The 21478-nt window shown below is 36.3% G+C and overlaps 1 protein-coding gene across 2 annotated transcripts in view; it reads right to left on the bottom strand.

Annotated features, from left to right (window-relative positions):
• Positions 1 to 1790: 1790 nt before the first annotated feature.
• Positions 1791 to 21478, bottom strand: part of SLC13A1 (solute carrier family 13 member 1) — a 259980-nt gene continuing 240292 nt past the window's right edge. The window contains exons 12-16 of one of the 2 annotated variants that reach the window (XM_019750080.2): positions 19096 to 19202; positions 16989 to 17098; positions 8187 to 8348; positions 6571 to 6708; positions 1791 to 4227 (exon numbers count right to left, since the gene is read on the bottom strand). In XM_019750080.2, the coding sequence (XP_019605639.2) occupies positions 4090 to 4227; positions 6571 to 6708; positions 8187 to 8348; positions 16989 to 17098; positions 19096 to 19202 (655 nt within the window). In that variant the 3' untranslated portion in view covers positions 1791 to 4089. The remainder of the gene's footprint in view (positions 4228 to 6570; positions 6709 to 8186; positions 8349 to 16988; positions 17099 to 19095; positions 19203 to 21478) is intronic. The other variant, XM_074315658.1, reaches the window with a different exon arrangement.

The raw sequence follows: 21478 nt of genomic DNA, 5'->3' as shown, positions 1-21478 counted from the left end.
CTGCAGGGCTGGCGGGAGGCCCTTCTTTTTTAAGAATAGGCTTACTGTGTTGTTGGCAGAAGTCAGTTTCATGTGACTGTAGGACTGACGTCTCCGTTCCTTGCCGAGTCATTCTCAGCTTCGAGCAGCTGCCTGCATTCTCTGGCTTTGACCCCTTCCATCTTCAGAGCCAGGCTCAGTGAGTCCAGTTCTCCTCATGCTTTACTTCTCTCTGACTCCACACTCTGTCGCATGTCACCCACCGGCCTCTTCTGCTTTCCTCTTCTGCTTCTAAGAGCTCACATAATAACATTGGGCCCATCTGGATAATTCAGGATAATCTCCCTGTTTTAAAGATCTGCAAAGTCCCTTCACAGCAGTACCTAGATTAGTATTTCATTGGATAACCAGGAAACGGAAATCTTAGGGGGACATTTTTAGAGTTCTGCCTACCACACTTATTATATTTCCAATACCCTTTTTGATATTTTCAAACATTCTGCTTCCTCATTTTACATTCTGTATTTGATAATTAGAATATCTACTATCTTGTATGTTGGATTCTGTTCCTTTTGTTTATGTTGGCTCTTGCACAATATGCTGGATGTCTTGGCAGATTTGCAAGTTTTTATTATAAACGCAGAAATTCTTTGAGCCTCAGGTTGAAGAAAGTATTCCTTCCTTTGCCAGGTACATGGGAATCCTACCAATCCAGGATTGTTCTAAAATAAAGTTGTAGATTAAGGTTGCCCCCCACACACTTGTATTGAAACTTTTATCCCTATCCTGCGTGGTTATGAACTTTCCAGGGAGATTTTACCCTTCCACCCAGTGCAGAGGCCAAAACATTAAAGTTCCCTTGATGTTTCCTTTTATAGGATGGGTTTTCTTTTATTCCTAGCTAACATTTTTCACTGGGAATATAGTCCTTTGAGACTATATTGAACTCTATATAAGCTTCTATTTAACCCCTAACTTGCTGGAGTCCTAGATTTGTCTCCCATCCCTTTGTTTCCTGTGTACCTATTAAAATAAAATTTAAAATTCTCTTGGTATTAGCAGTTGCCACCTTCAATCCCTGCTTAAATCTCTGCTTCATCATCTTTGTCTTCTGAGAACTTTCACTATTTTCTTGCTGAAATGATAATGTATGTTATACAATATTTTTTATTATTCGGCCTCAAGAAGATCTTCCCCTTCTATCCCCAAGTATCTATATCTCTATACTGTCTTTAAGAAAAGACCCTTTATTTCTTTTTTAAAACCCCATGTCCTTTTCTTCCTAAACAAATGAAGATCCCCATATTTTTAGAAAAAACCTTTTAGTTTCTACTTCAGTTATATGCTGTTTTTTACTGTTTACTCCTAGACTAGTCCGATCTCTCCTCCACAATGGGGACCTTTGTTTCTGATATTTGCATTCCCAAAACTTAGTCAATTTTTACTTTGACTAGAGTGCTTTGTTTGGCAATAACATGGTTAACACTGCTCTGGAATAACAATTTTAACTATTTTCCTTTTTATGTTATGTTACAGTAATAAAATCGTTCCCGTTTGTTTGGATTTACTATTTCACTGCTAATACAACCCTCCCCTCCTACATATAAAAATACTTAATTCAATAAAATCCACACAAAGATAATAGTCATTCATTAACTAAACAGAAAACACTCTGGAATGTGCCATCACAAAGCTTCTTATCAAATATTTAGCCATGGTACAGATATAAAAATATATCTAATAATCTTTTATGTATAACAATATGCAGTACATGTGCTAAGACACAATTAATGTACCATGATATTGCTTTATCAATTTTTGCTAATAGGTTTAATTAGTAACATTGGTGAAAAATGTACTTCCCTACGTCCCAGGCTAAAAAGGAGAGAACAAAGCCTTAGATACCAAGTAAGGTGAAAACAGTGCACTCATTTAAAAGGGAGGAAGTCTGAATTCTAGAGCTGCTGACAGGTACAGAGGCAGTGGGGTGAGTGAAGGGTAGACAAATGCCAGTGAAGTCTTCCAAGCACTTGCATAAACAGACAGTAAATAGGCACTTAGTGAAATTGCTACTATTATTCAGACAAGATCTTATCCTAAATAAAATACTGGGATTTAAAGTGACAAAGATTTCTAGTTAACCTTAAGTAAGGATCAAGATAATAACAAAAACATTATCTACCAGAGAGTGGGAGGACAAAGATTTGTTAGATCATCCGTGAAGACTGCCTTTTGAAACTTTCAAAGACAATATGCAACCCTCAAAGGAACAGAGTTTCAGAACTTGATGTAAATGGAGCAAATGTGAAATGGGTGAGTTAAGTCATTTTTGACATATCATCCAAACATAAAGATGTAGCCAGAGAACTGTATGTCTCACTTAAACAAATTTTGGCTAAGTATTATATTTCCTGTACTCAGCTGGCAGCTGTGGGAAGTTAACTCATTAAAATGATCCAAGCTGAAATGTTTATATCATTTTCTTGAGAACAAAACTTACTCATTACTATTTGAAAAGTCATTTATTTTTTCATAATGAAAATGTATTCATCATGTAATATAATTCAGCAGTGATAAATTGAATGACTAGAAAAAAACGGAAATGTAATAAATAAATGTGCAACATACAACAGGGAAGGGAACAGGTAAACAGTGAACATAGAAGATACACACAAAGAAGCAATATTATATTTTAGGGTTTAAATGGACAAATTTCTCCTTGAAAGTAATGATTAATTTTGCATTGACAAATTAATAAACAGACAAATAATGAACATGGGCAATCTCTTATATATTATCATTTCTTAAAGAAATGTATTCCTTTGAAAAACAATCATCTTTACTATACTTAATTTTCAAGAAAACTTTATAAATAATGTCATTTACAACAATACCAAATCAGATCTGATGACTTTTATGAAAATTAAAAATAGCAAAGGTGGTTTTTAATCTTGTCTTTCATTTTATTTTTAACATGAGAATTGCTGTATTTTAACTTTTCTATCTTTTCCTAACTGTACACATTTTTTGTTTGTTTGTTTTTGATTGTCATTTTTTCCCCTTTAGTCTAATTTTGGAATGCTAATAGACTCTATTCTCTCACATCCTGAGTGGGAGGAGGCTATTCTTTTACTACTTTTGTTTGAATGTTCAATTCTTTTTTTTCTTTTCGGTTTGCCCATAAATAATTTATTGCTCTCTTTGTAAATAGTTTCAATTTTTCATTCTTTATTTTCCCTCTGGTATTACATTTCAGTGCTGATATAATGGAGTTATGTGACTTTTTTCTATGTCTGTATACACAGTGATAACTCATTTAAATTTCTGAATCTCCTCTTTTTACATATGACATTGCATATTTCTAAAATAAGATAAACACAAGCAAAACTGTTATACATCTACATAAATGATAATAGTTTTACCATTTAGTTTTCTTTTCTAAGTATGGTGTGGTAATGGTGCAAATCACAGCAAGCCTTAGCCATAGTTCTATAAAATATATTTCTCAGTGCACTGAAAGCATAAAAGTATGAATTATATTACTCTAACCAGAGGGTCAAGTAGAAATTAGTCCTTAACCCTGAGTTGTCTGTTGTTTACTGGATATACATTCATCTAAACTTTGGTTTTGCACTACCCGATGACCTCGGCTTTGGTTTTTCAGAAAACTCCCCTGAACAACATTACAGAAATGATTTATCCAAGTACCTAATTAACTTGTATATTTTATATTTTATTTATAGCTTCAAGGGAAGTTTCTCAGATAATAAACTGACATTGGAAATGTTACACTGAATCCAGACTCTACGATGAAGCAAATGACCTAATCTCTTTGAAGGTCAAGTTATAAATTATTCTTATGATGAAGCAGGATGCATACAGTCCATGAGCAAAACCACAACCGTGGGCTTCTTGATGAAGGCACTTAGTTGCTCTTTGGTTGTATCTCAAAGGAAATGTGGACTCTGAGTTATGACAGCAGGTTTCCGGTGTTCCCTGGAACCGTAGCAGCTACACCAATGTGTCATCAGTTTTTCAGAGCTAAAGTTTGCAGTGAATTCTTAATGGACCCTAAAGCTCACCACAGGATGGTCATAGCATTCAGGCTTGTCATGGCATGGTCCCATTGCTAATTGCAGGAGCCCAAGAAGGGTAAGTATTGAGGTCAAACATGGGCACCATCCAGGTGAACACGCCAAGCATCACCACAGCGACACCCACGATATTAATGCCAAGTCCAGCTTTAACCTTGAACAGGAAAGAGCAAGTCAGTCTCCCGAAAAACAAACCTATAGGAGAATTAGAACACTTGCAGAAGGCATATGTCAGATGTACATGCATCCTAAGTGATTAGTATCAATTGTTGACTTCATAAAACAAGGAGTTCATCCATTCATGTCAAAAGAGAATCTGTCTCCTACTAAATGCCATTTAGTTGGAGAGTCTCACGTTCCTCTTAGGAATATACTGGAGTCATTCTGATTAGGGAAAAATCCCTTTAAAAATCTGTCATTTCATGTTGAATCAAAATTTGAATTTTGTGGTTTTGTACTTCAGGGCATAAGGTTCGGGTCACTGGATCCTTTGTAGTCAATATTATTAATAGTTTACCCTTCAATATTCTCTTATTGAGATTTAATAATGTGACTTCTATTCATCTTTCTTAGAGTTCCCATTTTTCCAGCTCTGATTATCATCATTCTGGCATCCACTAAAACAATCTCAACGTTGTTTTCTAATCATTAAAACAGAGGTTGGCAAATGACTGCCCATGAACTGTTTTTTTGTTGTTGTTTTTTTAACAGGACTTTATTGGAGAATAGTGTGTACTTCCAGGACTTTTTTCCAAGTCAAGTTGTTGTCCTTTCAGTCTTAGTTGTGGAGGGCACAGCTCAGCTCCAGGTCCAATTGCCATTACTAGTTGCAGGGGGCGCAGCCCACCATCCCTTGCAGGAGTCGAGGAATCGAACTGGCAACTTTGTGGTTGAGAGCCTGCGCTCCAACCAACAACTGAGCCATGCAGGAGGCAGCTCAGCTCAAGGTGCGGTATTCAATCTTAGCTGCAGGGGGCGCTGCCCACCGTCCCTTGAGGGACTCGAGGAATTGAACTGGCAACTTTGTGGTAGAGAGCCCACTGGCCCATGCAGCCTTCAGAGTTAGGAGCATGGAGCTCTAACCACCTGAGCCACCGGCCCGGCCTACCCATGAACTGTTTTTGTAAATCGAGTTTTATGGGCCCACAACCATGCTCATTTGTTGGCATATTGTTGTTGGCTGCTTTCATGATACAATGGCGAAACCAAGGAGTTGTGACAGACCATATGGCCCAGAGAGCCTCAAATATTTACTATCTGGCTCTTTACAGAGGAAGCTGCTTGTCTTTGCATTCTCTGTAGTAAAACATGGAGCCCCAAAGCAAAAAGAGGATAGCTAGCAGGGATTATTGTAGAGATCCCCTTTCTGTCCCTGCAAGCCACTCATTTTTTCCAGAAACTTATTTTTATTTTTCTAATTCGCATACATAGGACATTACTTATATTATATTATGCACATTTTCTTTAACCAAATGATATCACACAACTTCTGCATAAAGGCATTTCTAAGTTATGGGCATTTAGGGATAGAAAGCTGTGTGGAAAGGGGGCTGGGACTGACCTTGGAACTGCATTTGCATAGCAAGCTCACGGAATTTACTTTGGGGATATTCTTGTTTGGTTTGGTTTGGAAGTTGGCAATCAAAATTGGGGTGGGGTGGGGACCAGAATATTCTCAAGCTAGTTCTTCATTATTGCTACTTTCATATTTGGCAAAAATGAGCACTTTTTGTCACTTTAATTTTCTATTATTACTTGCTTGTGCTTTCATTTCAGGTGCCACTACCGTGTTTCCCCAAAAATAAGACCTAGCCAGACAATCAGCCCTAACGCATCTTTTAAAGCAAAAATTAATATAAGACCTGGTATATTATATTATATTATATTATATTATATTATATTATATTATATTATATTATATTATATTATATTATACCCGGTATTATATTAAGGTAAAATAAGACTGGGTCTTATATTAATTTTTACTCCAAAAGACGCATTAGAGCTGATGGTCTGGCTAGGTCTTATTTTCGGGGAATTAGAATCAGAACAAGAAAGATGACGTTTCATCAGTCAGACAGTGAGCCCCATGTCTTATGCAGAGCGAATGTCAGTTGCATAAATATTGATGATAGCCAACCACAGTGATGGATTGCTAAGTTTCATTAACCCTAGTTCTTCCTTTCGCCCAGTTCCTGTTAGATCCTGATCTTGACATGTAAGTTTAAGCCACTGTGTTGAGCATAGTCTCTATTCTTCTCCTTCTTCCAGGGCATTACTGATACATTCAATACCTCTGTAGTCATCACTGTACACTCTAATGAAATGTTCCCTTCTGGTTATCACTCTTATAAACAATTCTAGGACCAGTCATGCACTCACATTTGGAAGCAGAACTCAAGCCACATTTTCCTGGTAGCGTGTAAAAGGAGAGATAACCTAAGATATCACCCCAAAACTGCTATTGGGCCTGATGGTATTCTTTCAGCTTACTCACCATGTCCATAACGCTTAGATGGCCGTATGAAAAAACAACAGCATTGGATGGATTTGCTACTGGTAGGAGGAATGCAAATGAGGTACATAGAGTAGACGGTATCAAAATATAAAGAGGGTTCACATGAATGGCTTCAGCCTGTTGGAAAAGGTAAAATGGAGTCTCAGCAAATATTTGAGGTAGGTACCAAGCATCAACATGAGAAAAATTATTATAATAAACTTTCCCAGAAGCAGGTTAAATCTAAAGACATAGAATTGCACACACACACAAATGCAGTTATAACCTGAAGAATATTTTTCAGAAAATGTCTCTTCTATTTGTGTATGTGTTTATTGGTGCCCATTTAAGCATTATAGCTCAGTTTATTTAGAAAATAAAGTATCATTTATCCCAGAAACTAAATAAAAACAGCAACCATTTATTATTTATTTAGTGTTCGGTGCTAAGTATTTATGTATAACACATATAAAGTTTACGTATATTATATAATGTATAAAATAATAAAATACATAAAACTCAATTTTCACAATGACCTTATGAGATGGCTACTATAGCCCCAAATAACAGATGAAGAAACTAAGGCCCAGTAAGATGAAAGTAACTTGTTCAAATGCACAGCTGGCAAGCAGTAGAGCAGAGGTAGGGTTTCAGGTCCCCCTGGCTTCAAAGCTTCTAATTAACTTTACTGCCTCGGTTACGTACATAATTTAACATTTGCCTATGCATCATCACAGAAGAAGAGTTACTTACAATTCTTAATTTACAACATAATTTTCTAACTGCTCCATCTTAAAAAATAAAACAACAGAAAAATACAAAATACTATTTTGCCAATTTAAACTCCCTACATTTCTTTTCTAATTTGAAGCCATAGCTCAAGAATGCCAACAGGTGCCCCTTGAGTTGGTTGCAGAACAATTCCCGAAGGGCAATCCTTCTTAATTTAAAGTGCTTTCCTTTCACCAAGCCCATCTGTCTCAATAAGAAAAAACATTTACTTAAAGCTATTTCTTGTAAGTGCTAGCCAGGTGGGGAGAAGAAGAGAAGACAATCTTTCCCCCTCTCTCTCCTTGCAATTCTGCTTTTTACTTGTTTTTCAAAATTTTTCCCTGGGCAGCAGAGAACTGTGTCTAAGACATTTAATCTTGAAGGCTGAAGGTAAGCCCCTCGCTTTTCACTCACTTGCTAATCACTTACACAAAGCACTTCTCCGAAATTCAGAAATAATCTTCCAGGGAGAAGTGTCAGAGTTACATACTAAATACTAGTATCTAAATACTGACAACTTAAATACTAAAGTTGTCAGGAAACAGTGAAACCCAAAGTCTTACCACTGGAAAGGATTTAAGCAGACCCTCCCATTTATCTGCAAATGAAAAATCTGGGCTAAGAGAAGGTAAGTGGTTAAGATTGTGCTGCTTGAACATGGAAGAAGAGATTTCTCCTGAGTTGAGTTCTCCTAAAAAGTACTAATGCAAATAAAGACCACTCTGTAAGTTACTTATGGGAGGACCATTTAGGCCAAAAAAATATTCCACACCAATATGAGAACAAGCAAAGTAGAACTCTGCTCTTTTGATGAAAAGTATAAATGGAATAAATGAGATACTCACCAATGGAGATAATATTGGGAGAAGGAGAGTAATGGTAGCTGGGTTGCTGGCTACCTCTGTTAAAGATGTGACGAGCAAAGAAGATATCAAAATTATTAGCCATACGGGTAACGAACCTAGAGGAGATAATTTATTTCCTATCCACTTAGATAGTCCTGACTCCTAAAAAAAAAAAAAAAAATTGCAATATTTGTTATTCATTAGTAATTCATTTTAACAGACACAATTTAAAATTTAAAAACACATTACGTGCCCTAAGAACTCAGTTTCTGAGATAAAATTGTGATCCCTTATATTTTTCTGTGGTTTGGTAGATCTAGTGTCTGACCCCGAGCTCTCAATTATTCTTGTTTTAACACTACCAACATGCTTTAGGAAGTTTGAATTTTCTCCCACATTTTTTCAATTAAATTTTAATTTTATCTAAATACCGCCTATGTGGACAATTTAACGAGTGGAGTCGTACTGTAGGGCTTTAAGAAAAGAGCAGCCCTCTGCTCTACCTCTCTGTACTCCTAAATTGTGTTTCCCTGAGGCAACAACTTTCAACCCACACTAGTTATTTAGAGCTATGTTTAGATATTTACAGCTATTTTTCAAAATCACATTTTTTCCTAATTTTCAAATGAAGACATCATTTACTGACTTCCTAATATGTTATATGAGGAGGATTCGGCTTTCTTACACCATCCACCATACATACATTTCCTGTCCTCCATTCCCTTATACTCATATATCAATACTTTTGATTAAATCAGTATGTAAAGTTTACCATTATGATTATATCAATAGTGCTCATACCCAACCCACTTAACGTACTGATTATATTTGCTTTTTTTGTAAGTACCTATCACTAATTCTTCAGCATATCCTCCAGTGAAACTGGAAAACTCCCTATAAGTAGACAAACATATCAGGTGACTGTTCATTTTCATTTTCCCTCACAGAGATATCCGTTCTGGAGTATTCTCTCCTTCTGCTCCATCTGGACTAGTCGCCCTTTATATCTACTCTATTGCTGTTCTGAGACCTCCTTTCACTAGTGTACTATAAATTCCCTCCACCTCCCTTTTGTGAGTGAATGCTTTCTTGTTAACTCCTTCGTGCTGGTAGAGCACACTCTTCTATAGTTTTCTGAAAATTGGTGCATGGGAAGTACATTTTTGTTTGTTTGTTTTTTGTTTTTGTTTTTTAGTTTCTGCATGTCTGAAAACCTCCGTATTTTCTTTTTACCCTGTTTTGATAGTTTATCTTTTGTAAAATTCTAAACTTGGAATAATTATCATTCAGCCATTGCTCCATTTCTTGTGGCTTCCAGTTGGGTTCTTTAGAAGACTGATGATATTCTGATCTTTGATTCATTGTACGTAGTACAACAGAAATCAGCTGTACTCAAATTAATAGATATGTTATCCTATTCCCCCTGCTCCAAATGAAAGGGAAAATCCTCCATTTATGTGATTTCTGGGAGCTACTGCATGTATGAGTCTTCATGCCCACGACAAACCAGGGTGGGCGTGTTTTAGAAGAGCACTAATTAAAAGCAGTATATTCTTAGATCAAAAGTTGATAAAACATCCCTAGATATGGATATCAGATATTATATATGTTATTTCTAGTTTTGACTTATATTTTTGTTTTTTAGTTTTGATTTTAGATGAAAATAAACTGCCTACCATCTAAGTCATATTGGCACAAATTCATTCTAGAACAGAACTACTATACTACAAGAATGGATTTTATCTATGTCTGCCTAGATGCTGCTGGAAAAGTTTATACCACATATTGCCCCCCTCTCTGGAAGCCATTGGGATAATATTACCACACCCTGGGTTCCAAAATTCTACATGAGTGCTTTGGCACTGGGCACTCTCAGTGGCTCTCTCAGTCCAGAATCTCAAAGTTCTGGGAAATTTCTTGTATTACTTTGTGAAAATGTCCTTCTATTTTTTTTCCACTTCTCCTTCCCCCCCCCCTCTTTCTAAAAATCCTATTAGTTGGCAGTTGGATATTTTGGATTGATATCTAGTTTTCTTATCTCTTTTTGTTTTTCACCTTACCTTCTCTTTATCTTTTTGTTCTATTTTCTGGGATAAGTCCAAACTTTATCTTTTAACTTTGCTACTGAATTTAAAAATTTTTGTTACAATATTTCTTATCTTTAGTGGCTGTTATTTTCTGTTTATTCCTTTTCTTTTAAAGTAACATTCTGTTTTGGTTTCTAAACATGGATTTCAAAATCTCTTTGAGACATCAATTTGAGACAAATTTTTGAAGTTTTCTTTTGCTTCATATATTTTTCTTGTTTTTTTTTTTGTGTGTGCATTCCTTTCTTTTTATTCTTTGTTACTGGTTATTGTATCAGAGGCTTTCCCAACCAACTGATGACCCTGGCTGTCTATTCATGTTTAAAATGGAGGCAATAAAATGATGATTGGAGATTCTTTGTGCTTTGGCAAAGATTGTTGAGAGGAAGACATTACTGGAGGTGACTGAACTGCGAGTCAGTATCTCAATTGATTCAGTTTTGTTACAGAGTAAATCCAAATTTTCTACTAGGGAGGAGAGAGAAGAGTTGCCTGTCTACTTAGAACTGGAGAGAGTTTCTGGGAGGCTCACAGCTCCTTTTACACTTTTTAAACCATCCTCCATACTTAGTACTGAGTTTTACCCTCGCTTTCCGTTAGTCTGCTGAAATTTCGGTTTGTTTCTTATTGGCTCATCCTTTTGCAGACTCATCTTCCTCTACTTTTTCTACTGTACAAAGTCAGTTATATTATTTTTCTATTTTTAAATTTCATTAAGAGCTCTCATATGTATTGTTCCTGACGTAAACTCTTTATCTTTATGGATTGACACTTTTTTTGTTCCATTATTGCCGTTTTAGTGAAGAACTGAGGAAAATGGTGTTAAATTTTCCATGTTTAATCTAGGAGAAAAACTTTGAGGAATGTGTGAAAAAAGGAGGATGAGTTATTCACTGAAGAATTTGAACATGACTACCAGGTCATGAGAGTTTAACCATATTAAAACATAAAAGGGAATTTAAGAGAGAAGGAATTTCAATGAGGTGAATGCTTTCGTAGCTGCTATCTCATGGTTCCCAATTAGCAGGGTTATTCTATTTCTGGGTATTTGCTAAACTAATTACAATTTGGAACAAAATTTTAAAAAATTAACTGTCTCCAAATCTTTGTAAAACCAGTTTCTAGAGGCATATTTGTCCATAGCCATAGTTTTGAAGCTCATGTCTTCAGTCTAACCACTAGAGGTAGAAGTATTCTGGGTATCCCAAAGAAATCTGACTCTATGTAGTACTAGGATTTTCAAAGCAAATTAGACCTACTTTCATGGTTTCCCTAATTCTTCCAGTGAGAGAGACTACTGCATTACACTAAGTTCCCACTTTTTCATTTCCTCAAACTTTACTATTCTAGGGTCTGGCCAATGCTTTTAAAACCACTTTGAGTGTCTGGGTCCAATCCAGACAGATATTCTGGGAAGGAGTGATAAACAAAATTCACATCAATGCCAGAACTGCTGATTCTTATTTTCTCGCAATTCAAATGAGCAGATAAAGGAATGGAAACCAGATATTATTATTGCTGAACTAGAAGAAAAGTGTATTTGTCTTATATTTCTATCATTTACATTTGAGCAGTCTATAAGGCAAGCCAAATCTAGTCTGAAAATGACTTTGTAAGCGGCACTCAGAATTGCACCTATTACTAAATGTCATTGCTGAAAGTTAAGTATATTTGGATACCATGGAAAAAATTCACAATAAAGTCTGAAGCAAAAGTCAGTCTCCCTATAGGTTATTAAGAAGAAAATATAATGCATTTCCGGTCAAGATGGCAGAGTAGGAAAATTCTGTGCTTACATCCTCTCACAATCACATTAAAATTACAACTAAACTACAGAACAATGATCATCAAGAATTGCCTGAAGTCTAGCTGAACCAAAGCCCTACAACTAAAGACACTAAGAAGTCACTGCGAGACTGGTGGGAGGGGCGAAGACACAGAAATGGCTGGTCCCACACCCAGGTGTGACACAAAGAACTGGGAGGGATATCTCAGTTGTGGAGCTCCTCTTCTGGAGGAGTGAGGGGTCCCAGCCCCACATCAGGCTCCACAGGCTAGGGTTTCAGTGATGGAGAGGGAAGTCCCCATAACTTCTGGTTGTGAAAACCAGTGGATATAGTGGCTCAGTGAGATGGAGGGTGGCTGGAGTCGTAGGTGCTCCTCTTAAGTGGCCTGCACATAGACTAACTCTCTGACAGACTCACTTGCTTTGAGCTCCGTGCTGGGGCAGAAGCTTGAAAGACACATATGGGGAGCAACTGAGTTGTCTGGCTTTAGTGCAAAGGCTGGAGGGGCAGCTTTCTCTTGGATGGAGATGCTGCCATATCTGAGTCTCCATCAACATCTCTAACACACTTTGCTCACCCCACCCTGGATATTCTGAGGCCCCACCCCACCCAACTTTTGGGCCCACTCAAGCTGCTTACAGCGGCTTTTCCATACAAAAGGCCTGCCTTGGCTCATGCTGCGCTTTCCTAAACTCTCTCAAAGGTTCATAAAACCCAAACAAGCAGCATCTGGCATCAGCAGGGCCTGTACTTCTGATTGAGCAGCCCTAAGCCTGGCACTAGTGATAGCTGGCCTTGGTTCATGGCTTGGCCTCTACAGGTACCTCTAATCACAGTATGGGAAGTGGCTATCTGTGGATTGCTTGGTGGCTTATGCCAGGTGATCCCAGGTATGGCACAGGCTGTGGCAAAACTTGACCTGCAGTGGGACCCACTCAGAAGGCCCCAGGGCTGGCATGCCCAGTGACAATCTTCAGACAAAAATGGAGCATCACTTGGCCACCTCCAAAAATGACACACCCAAAGGGAAAACTGGGCAGGCACCAGAGCCCTGCTAAAGCAAATCCTGCTCCATAGAATCAGTCCCTGCCCCACAGCTCCTCCACTGTACACACAGCCAGTCCTCACAACCAATCAACCTGAGGATCAATCCCTTTCATTGTCATGCAGACAACAACCAAGGCTAAAGTGAAACAGGAGGTCACACACAACCAACCAAAGGGACACACCTGGATTGCCTGGCTCAAGTGACCAGAAAGATTGTGCCACTGAGCCCCACAGCACACCTACTACATAAGGCCACTCTTCTAAGACCGGAAGGCATAGCAGCCCTACCTAACACATAAAAACAAACACAGGGAGGCAGGCAAAATGGGGAGACAAAGAAACATGTCTCAAATAGAAGAAGAGAGCAAAGCACCAGAAAAATAACTAAACAAAAGAGAGAAAAGCAAACTACCAAACTCAGAGTTCAAAACAGTGGTTATAAGAATGCTCAGTGATCTCAGGGAGAACGTCAACAGACAGCTAGGAAACATAAAAATGGAGACAGAAAACAGAAAAAAGAAGCAGTCAGAAATACAGAATATGATAACTGAAATGAAGAATACATTAGAGGAAATCAACAGTAGATTAGAGGAAGCAAAGGATCAAATCAGCGATTTAGAAGATAAGGTAGCAGAAAACACCCAATTAGAACAGCAAAAAGAAAAAAATAATAATCTAAATAAATGGGGACAGTTTAAGGGGCCTCTGGGACAACATCAAGCATACCAACATTCGCATCATAGAGGTACTAGAAGGAGAAGAGATAGAGCAAGGAATTGACAACTTATTTGAAGAAATAATGACAAAAAAGTTCCCTAACCTGGAAAAGGAAATAGACATCCATGCCCAGGAAACACAGAAAGTCCCAAACAATATGAACCCAAAGAGGCCCACACCAAGACACATCAGAATATAAGTGCCAAAAGGTAAAGACAAAGAAAGGATCTTAAAAGCAACAAAAGAAAAAAGCAGTTAATTACCTACAAGGGAGCTCCCATAAGACTGATTTCTCAACAGAAACTTTGCAGGCCAGAGAGGATTGACATGAAATATCAGTGATGAAAAAGCAAGGATCTACAACCAAGATTACTCTACCCAGAAAAGCTATCATTTAGAATTAAAGGACAGATAAAGAGCTTCTCAGACAAGAAAAAACTCAAGAAGTTCATCACCACCAAACAGTATTACGAGGAATTTTAGATGGACTTCTTTAAGAGAAAATAAATAAATAAATAAAAGATAAAAATTATGAATAATAAAATGGCAATAACTACATATCAACAATTACTTTAAATGTAAATGGTTTAAATTCTCCAATCAAAAGACATAAGGTAGCTGAATGGATAAGGAAACAAGACCCTTACTTAGGCAGCCTACAAGGGACTCGCTTCGGATAGAAAGACACACATAGACTGAAAGTAAAGAGATAGAAAAAGATATTTCATTAAAATGGGAACAAACAAAAATCTGAGGTAGCAATACCTATACCAGAGAAAATAGACTTTTAAACAAAGGCTATAACATGGGACAAGGAAGGAACAAATAACTTCAATTCTGACTATTTATTTAAAGAAATCCAAAATGCTACTTCAGGGGGACGTATGCATCCATATATTCTTTGCAGCATTGTTTACAATAGCCAAGATATGAAGGCAGCCTGGTTTCCCTGAATAGATGAATGGATAAAGAGGAGGTGGTACACATATTCTATGGACTATTTCTCAGCCTTAAAAAAAGAATGAAATCTTGCCATTTGCAACAAATGGATGGACCTAGCGGGTATTGTACTGAGTGGAGTAAGTCAGACAGAGAAAGACAAATGCCATATGATCTTACTTATATGTGGAATCTAAAGAACAAAACAAACAAAACAGAAACAAACTCCTAGATTCAGAGAACATTTTGATGGTTGCCAGATGGGAGGGGGTTTGGGAATGGATGAAAAAGGGGAAGGGATTAAAAAGTACAAATTGGTTGTTATACAGTAGTCATGGGTATGTAGGGTATAGCATAAGGAATATAGTCATTATATTGTAATAACTATTTATGGTGTCAGCTGGGTACTAAACTTATCGGGCTGATACAAGGGAGGAAATTTGGGAGGAAGGGTGAAAAAGAAGAGGAGATTAAGAAGTACAAATTGGTAGTTACAAAATACTCATGAGGATGTAAAATAAAGCATAGGGAATATAGTCAATAATATGGTAATAACTATGTATAGTGCCAGGCGGGTACTAGATTAGTTATGGGGTCACTTCTTGAATTATATAAATATCTAACCACTATTCTGTACACCTGAAATTAATATAAATTAATATTGAATGTCAACTATAATTGAAAAATTTTTAAGGGGGGAAAGGTGAAAGAGAATAAGAGGTTCAAATTTCCATGTATAAAACAAATAATTTTGGGGAATGTAATATACAGCATAAGAAATATAGTTAATGATATTGTGATAGCGTGGTACAGTGTGAGATGGTTGCCTGATTTATCATGGTGATCACTTCTTTAGGTATGTAAATGTTGAATAACTATTATGTACACCTGAAACTAATATAATATTATAGGTTAGCTATATTTAAAAAATAGTTTTTGAAAAATAGAGAAGATTATACTACATTAAGATACTGTGTATGAATGCCTTTTAAAATATAGAGTTCCTAGTTTTGATACATGTTTTTGTTTTCTTTTTAGTGTTAAGCAACATTAAATTAACTCTATTTGGAAAAGTGCATTACTGAAGTATCTCCCAAATGAGCTTAATCATGCAATAACCATTTGGTTCTTCAGAGAGGGCTGAAAATGTGATTTCTTTCAACACAGACTGTTCAAGGGGCAACACTTCCATTTAAATGAACAGTTGAAGCCTAAATCTTAAATAAATGGGGGCGGGGGGAGAAGAGACTAGAACAGGTAATTTTTTGTCTTAAGAAGTATAAAAGTCTAACTTCCCAGAAACTAAAAGACTGGACACAACCTCTTTCTCACCATCCTTTTTAGTTTTATGACTGAATAAGGAATTCAAAAAGCCATAAGCTTTGAGTGTTTCACAGAAGACTAGAAATCAAGAAATAAGAGGTTTTTGATTAGTCAGAGTCGAGGATTTTCATGGAATTTTTGGAGAAGATACTTTTCTTACAGCAATCCTACAATGTACCAGGGCAATACCAAGGGACAAAGATACCCCCCACCCCCCACCCACCCCCAGACTTCTCCTTTGTATCAACTGGATAAATAGGAGAAAGAAATACCAACTCTATTTGTCATGGTGGTTTTACTTCTTCCTAAAATTGGACACAATACAAGGTTAGCCATGGTTATGTGAAATTCTCTCTGGACTTTATTCAGCAAACATGCATTTAATGCCTTTAATGTGCTTAATATGTAAAAAAATAATGTAATAAATACATAATATATTAAGGTATAAATATTTCTTAGTCTCCTTCATTAACAACATTGAAACCATGATATATTTCAGAGAACTCTTAGAGCTACTAAATTCATCATGAAACAGGTAAAAATGTAAAAAAAAAGAAAAATTTCACTAGGAGTCACTGTACATATGTTTTTTATGTAAGTTCTTTCTTACTACGCTAGTCTCACACTATTTCAGGGATTAAAAATTCTAATCTTTGTTATATTTCTTTTGACATGCTGGTGGTATATCATTTTTTAAAAAATGACATTTTATGCTTGCAACTTGTTAAAATTTTTGAACTCTGAACTGGCCCCATCTGTGGGATATGGTTACTCCATGGCTATTGAAATCTGTGTCATTAAAATGATAGGATGAAGTTGAATATACCAAAAGATTGAATGCCTCTGTGCTCTTCTTTGAAACAGCCTAGTTAATTGTTAAATATCTTAGACAAGAATATTACCTCACAGCCATCTGCCAAGGCAAACCCTCCACCAACCAGAATGGCTATATCCCAGGGCATGACTGACTGGAATTCTTTCCAAGTAATCAGTGGAGAGTAATCAAAAGCAACTGCAAAACAAAACCCATACAGTTATACATTGTTTAAAATGTGATAATATGACATTTTTTTCATTATCTTACTAGCTATCTCACAAGAAGTTTTTAATATTCCTATGTTTTTTTTAGATAGGAGATTTGATCTGGAATTTGAACAATTTCTACCTGATTGCAGTGGAACAACATATTATTTTTTAAAAATTCATAGCTTGGAAAAATCCTTTGGATCATATTATAAATTAAGATAAACTATAACATTATCATTTATAATGCTATTATTCATTCATTCATTCCACTATGAGTAACAGTGTGTTGGACTATACTGTTCTTTGCTATGCAAAATGTCTGTAATATTCCATTGGTTCTAATAGCATCAATGTAGCATTATAATTATTATTCACTAATATTTATTTGAATATTTTATTATTTTTTTCAAATTATGAGGAGGATCATGATAGATTCATCAGGATTTCAGTTTAAAATCATTCAAAGTTCAGGTTCAATATTTTAAGTGTCATTTATGACATCCTTAAAATGCTCATAAAGCAATGATCATATTTATCTTGATATTCGGGTCCTGATAGCTCCATGGATTTTTTTTTTATTTTTTTTTTTTTGAGAAATAGGGTCATCCATGAACACATTATACCCACATAACATTTATGTGTAATAGGCAGCCTTCTACATGGTGAGATTTTAAGGTTTCCATCCCTTTTCTTCTCTTTCCCCAAACCTAAGCCAAACCTTCCCTTCACTGTTGACTGAAACTTTGCTATTTCTTACTTGAATTAAGGCCATATATCCTGTTAAAACGCAAATATCTTTGAAATGTACCTTTCATGTAAAATTTAACATCTTATGTCTTATCTGTCATTCTTAAACCTAGTGTGAATGAGTTTATCAAGGAACAAAAGAATTAAAGAATGAAAAGAGAGAAAATGGTGGATAGGGGCAAGTCCCTGAGGGAGGGTTCAGATGAGGAAGCCAGGAAAGTTATACCCAGCATTGGTTCCCCAACACTTGTCCCTGCCAGACCATAGGGCTTCGATCCCAATGATCAGAGACCTCTGGGTTTCACAGGAATCATTACTCTGTATTGCAACATCTGCTTATAACGCACTTTGAGATGTTCTAGTCTCAATGAAGAACAAAAGGCATTTAGTTCTATGCTGTGCTGTTTACATACGTCATGGCCTAGAAATCTGACTCATTAGTCACTTATTGATGATTCTGACTCAAAGAGCCAGGTGGGCCAATCCAAGAGCACGAATGCCACTTCCATCCCAGTTCCATCCCAGTTAAAAAAAAAAAAAAAAGGAAAAGAAAAACTACAACTCCATTCCACTAGACTATATCCAGACAATTTAAACCATTTGTCCCACATTGGCAACAGGGGTAGGAATCTGACTACCCAAAACATGATGTGTTAGTGCAAAGCACAGACATGAATGAAAGAATCCTATGTGTAAGTGTGTTCTGGGAGTGGGGGGGGTGGGTAGGAGGGAGAGATACACGCACATAAACATGCATTTGTTTGTCCATGTGTTATAAAGACAATGAGTGCTCCCACTGAATACCTTTTCTTTCCGTTGTGACACTAGGTTATGGCTAGTGTAGGGCTGATTTGCATTTTCTCCAAGACTACTATGAGGCTGTCAATGCTTTTTCCCTTGAAACTCCTCACCTTTTTAGATCCTCAGTACCAAGGGCTCATCATGAGGTAATGACTTCCAAGGTCTTGTTCCTATGTTTTCCACTCATCGCAGAATCCTAACTATGGTGCCGAAGGAAATCTACTTCTCACTTGTACAAAACAAGATGATCCTTCTTATAGTAGGAGGATGTGTGCTACCTGAATGGGGGATGCAGTGTGCAAACAGGGCATGTGCAAGGTAGGGGTTGTGCCAGCATGTCCATTCCTTCTGTTCTAAGTGCTACCTCAAACCCATGGAATTTTGTGTCTTTTGCTCTTCTGTCAAATTCATTCAGAATTATAAATAATACTCAACCAATTTCTCCTGTAGGTGTAGTTTTAGTCAATTTCTTAGCTGGGATAAGAAAGAATAGGAGTCCTATAAGTAAGGCAACAGTAGAATCTGTAGCAAAACCAGGATACCTGAAAAATGACAAATGCGTACATTAAAAAATGGTATCAAGAAGCTGTAGGAACTCATCACTAATTGACTTTACTGGTAACATACAAGTAGCAGTGGTGGTATGCGTTATTCTGGATAATCTGCTCTGAAGTCTATGCATTTCCAACTAAAGGATGTTCTACCAAATAATTTAGTGGAACTGAATACCTCAGACCATGTTCCCATCGTTTCCATGTCCTTTTCTTTATTTTCAAAGCCATGTATACCCAGGCTGACATACTAGGCCAACATGACAAAGTTTGCTTTTAGATAAAGCTTACAGATCTAGTAAACTACTTTTTCTTTGAATTATTTCTTTTAACTATATTGGCAGAGAACTGAGGTAGAAACAATTGCTAGGCTAGGCAAAGTCCCGTCCAAGGCCTGGATGTTTCTAGAGTCCTCTAAAAACTCTCCTGTAAATTGTGAAAAGGAGTGACCTGTTTTTCTAACATCTGCTTTTGTGATTATAAACCCTAGCCGTATCATACAAATGAAATCAACCCATTTAATGCTTTGTACCCTATGAAACTCAATCAAGAATATTAATTATTAGAATGGCTTATGAGATGCTCATAAGTGATCACTGTTCAAATTAAGAGTGATTCAGGAACAGATGGGGTCTTAGAATCACCCGGCCATTCCAGCAAATAAGACAGGTTCCCAGAAGCCTCAACAGTTAAGAAGCACCGGGAGACCAGATATGAATGAGACAGGCATAAATAATGAGAATTCAGTTTTAAAAGTCAGCAATATTTCACTAGTGAATCATTGTAGTCTGAGAAGAAATCCTTACACACTAAAGATTATTTTGCTACCTTGTAACTCAGCAATGCACTCATACTACAGAAGCTCTCTACTCCTGTAATTTACTTGAACAATCAAAATAATCAAGGAAATGCATTATCTTATTCAATCTGATAATTTTATAAAGCAGTTTGTTTCCCCTAAATATAGATTTTAAAAATTTCATTGTTGAGTAAAAAGCTACCTCGCTGCAATTTAATTAATAAACTTAACCGATATTTATGATTTATTGTACCTTATTTCTTTTATTTCAGTTATAATTTGGGGTTGGATTTTTGCCAAATTAGGTCAGGCATCATGTAATCTGATTGTGTTTTTTATGAAAAGACGCGTTGGATTCAGTCCAGGTTCAAACAGATGGAACGAAAACATTAGGTGGTAGCTGGGTATCTTGATATACCATTCTAGCTTAGGAACTTTTAAATGCCTCAAAACTCTACCTTATAAATATATTCTACAGAACATATACTTTCAATAAAAGCAAGCCATAAATACAGGAATAATTTATTTTCAAACAATTTTTAAAACTATTATTATGTTATTATGTTTATTTTTATTTTAGTTTTAGTTTATTATGAACTATGCTAGGCTGTCTCAGTATTAAAAAATAATCAGCTTATATAAATTTCATTTGCTTTGGCCATTTATAAATCTAATTGCCAATTAGATTTATGTCAATTAGATTTATATCTTCAAATCCCTCCCTCTCTCAAACCTTTGTTCCTTTCCCTATTGTATTCTCTCAGAAATCTAGGTAACATGAGCATCTGCCCATAGTAAATATACTGTTCTCCTGCTACACACAAAACATCTCTTGAATTATATTTTCTTCCTGTAAGAAATAGAAATTAAGAACTAATTATATTAAGTTTCCTATTGGGATTTCTGCCTGGTTTTTATGAGCTATTGTTTGATTTTATTTAGTTTTCACACATTAGTGTTTAGAGAGATTCTCTTTACCTAGGATGGTAAGAGTGGGATTTTAAAAAGAAGGAAGAATTATTTTTTAGGTTGGTCTAGGTTCTATAACTACATAATACCATCAAACCATTAAATAATAGTTTGCTTTGAGTAGCTTGCTTTGAATAATTGGAGGCTGCCTATTATTTAGACCTCTCAAAATGAAAAGTTTTAGTCTTAAAGAAAACAAAAAGTTTATAAAGCTGAAGCCGATTCTTTGAAACATGCTGCACTTGTGTGTTCACGAGGAATTTGGACTCAGGCTTAGAAAATGTTGTCAATGCCTGTGTAACAAGAAGGCTCTGATTCAAGAAACAGAGATCTCTTTATCCCATGTGGGAAGAATACATTTGACTCAATTTCAATTTCTGCCCCAAAATACATGGATTCTTGCTGGGAGATGTGAGAAAGGAAGTCAAAATCAGAGACCTGCTGAATTTAGAAACCAAAATACTTCAGTGACAGAGAGATTAGGAAAATGAATCTCAAA

Source organism: Rhinolophus sinicus, linkage group LG11, assembly GCF_036562045.2.
Source record: "Rhinolophus sinicus isolate RSC01 linkage group LG11, ASM3656204v1, whole genome shotgun sequence".
Lineage (NCBI taxonomy): Eukaryota > Metazoa > Chordata > Mammalia > Chiroptera > Rhinolophidae > Rhinolophus > Rhinolophus sinicus.
This window is presented reverse-complemented; position numbering and strand designations above follow the sequence as displayed.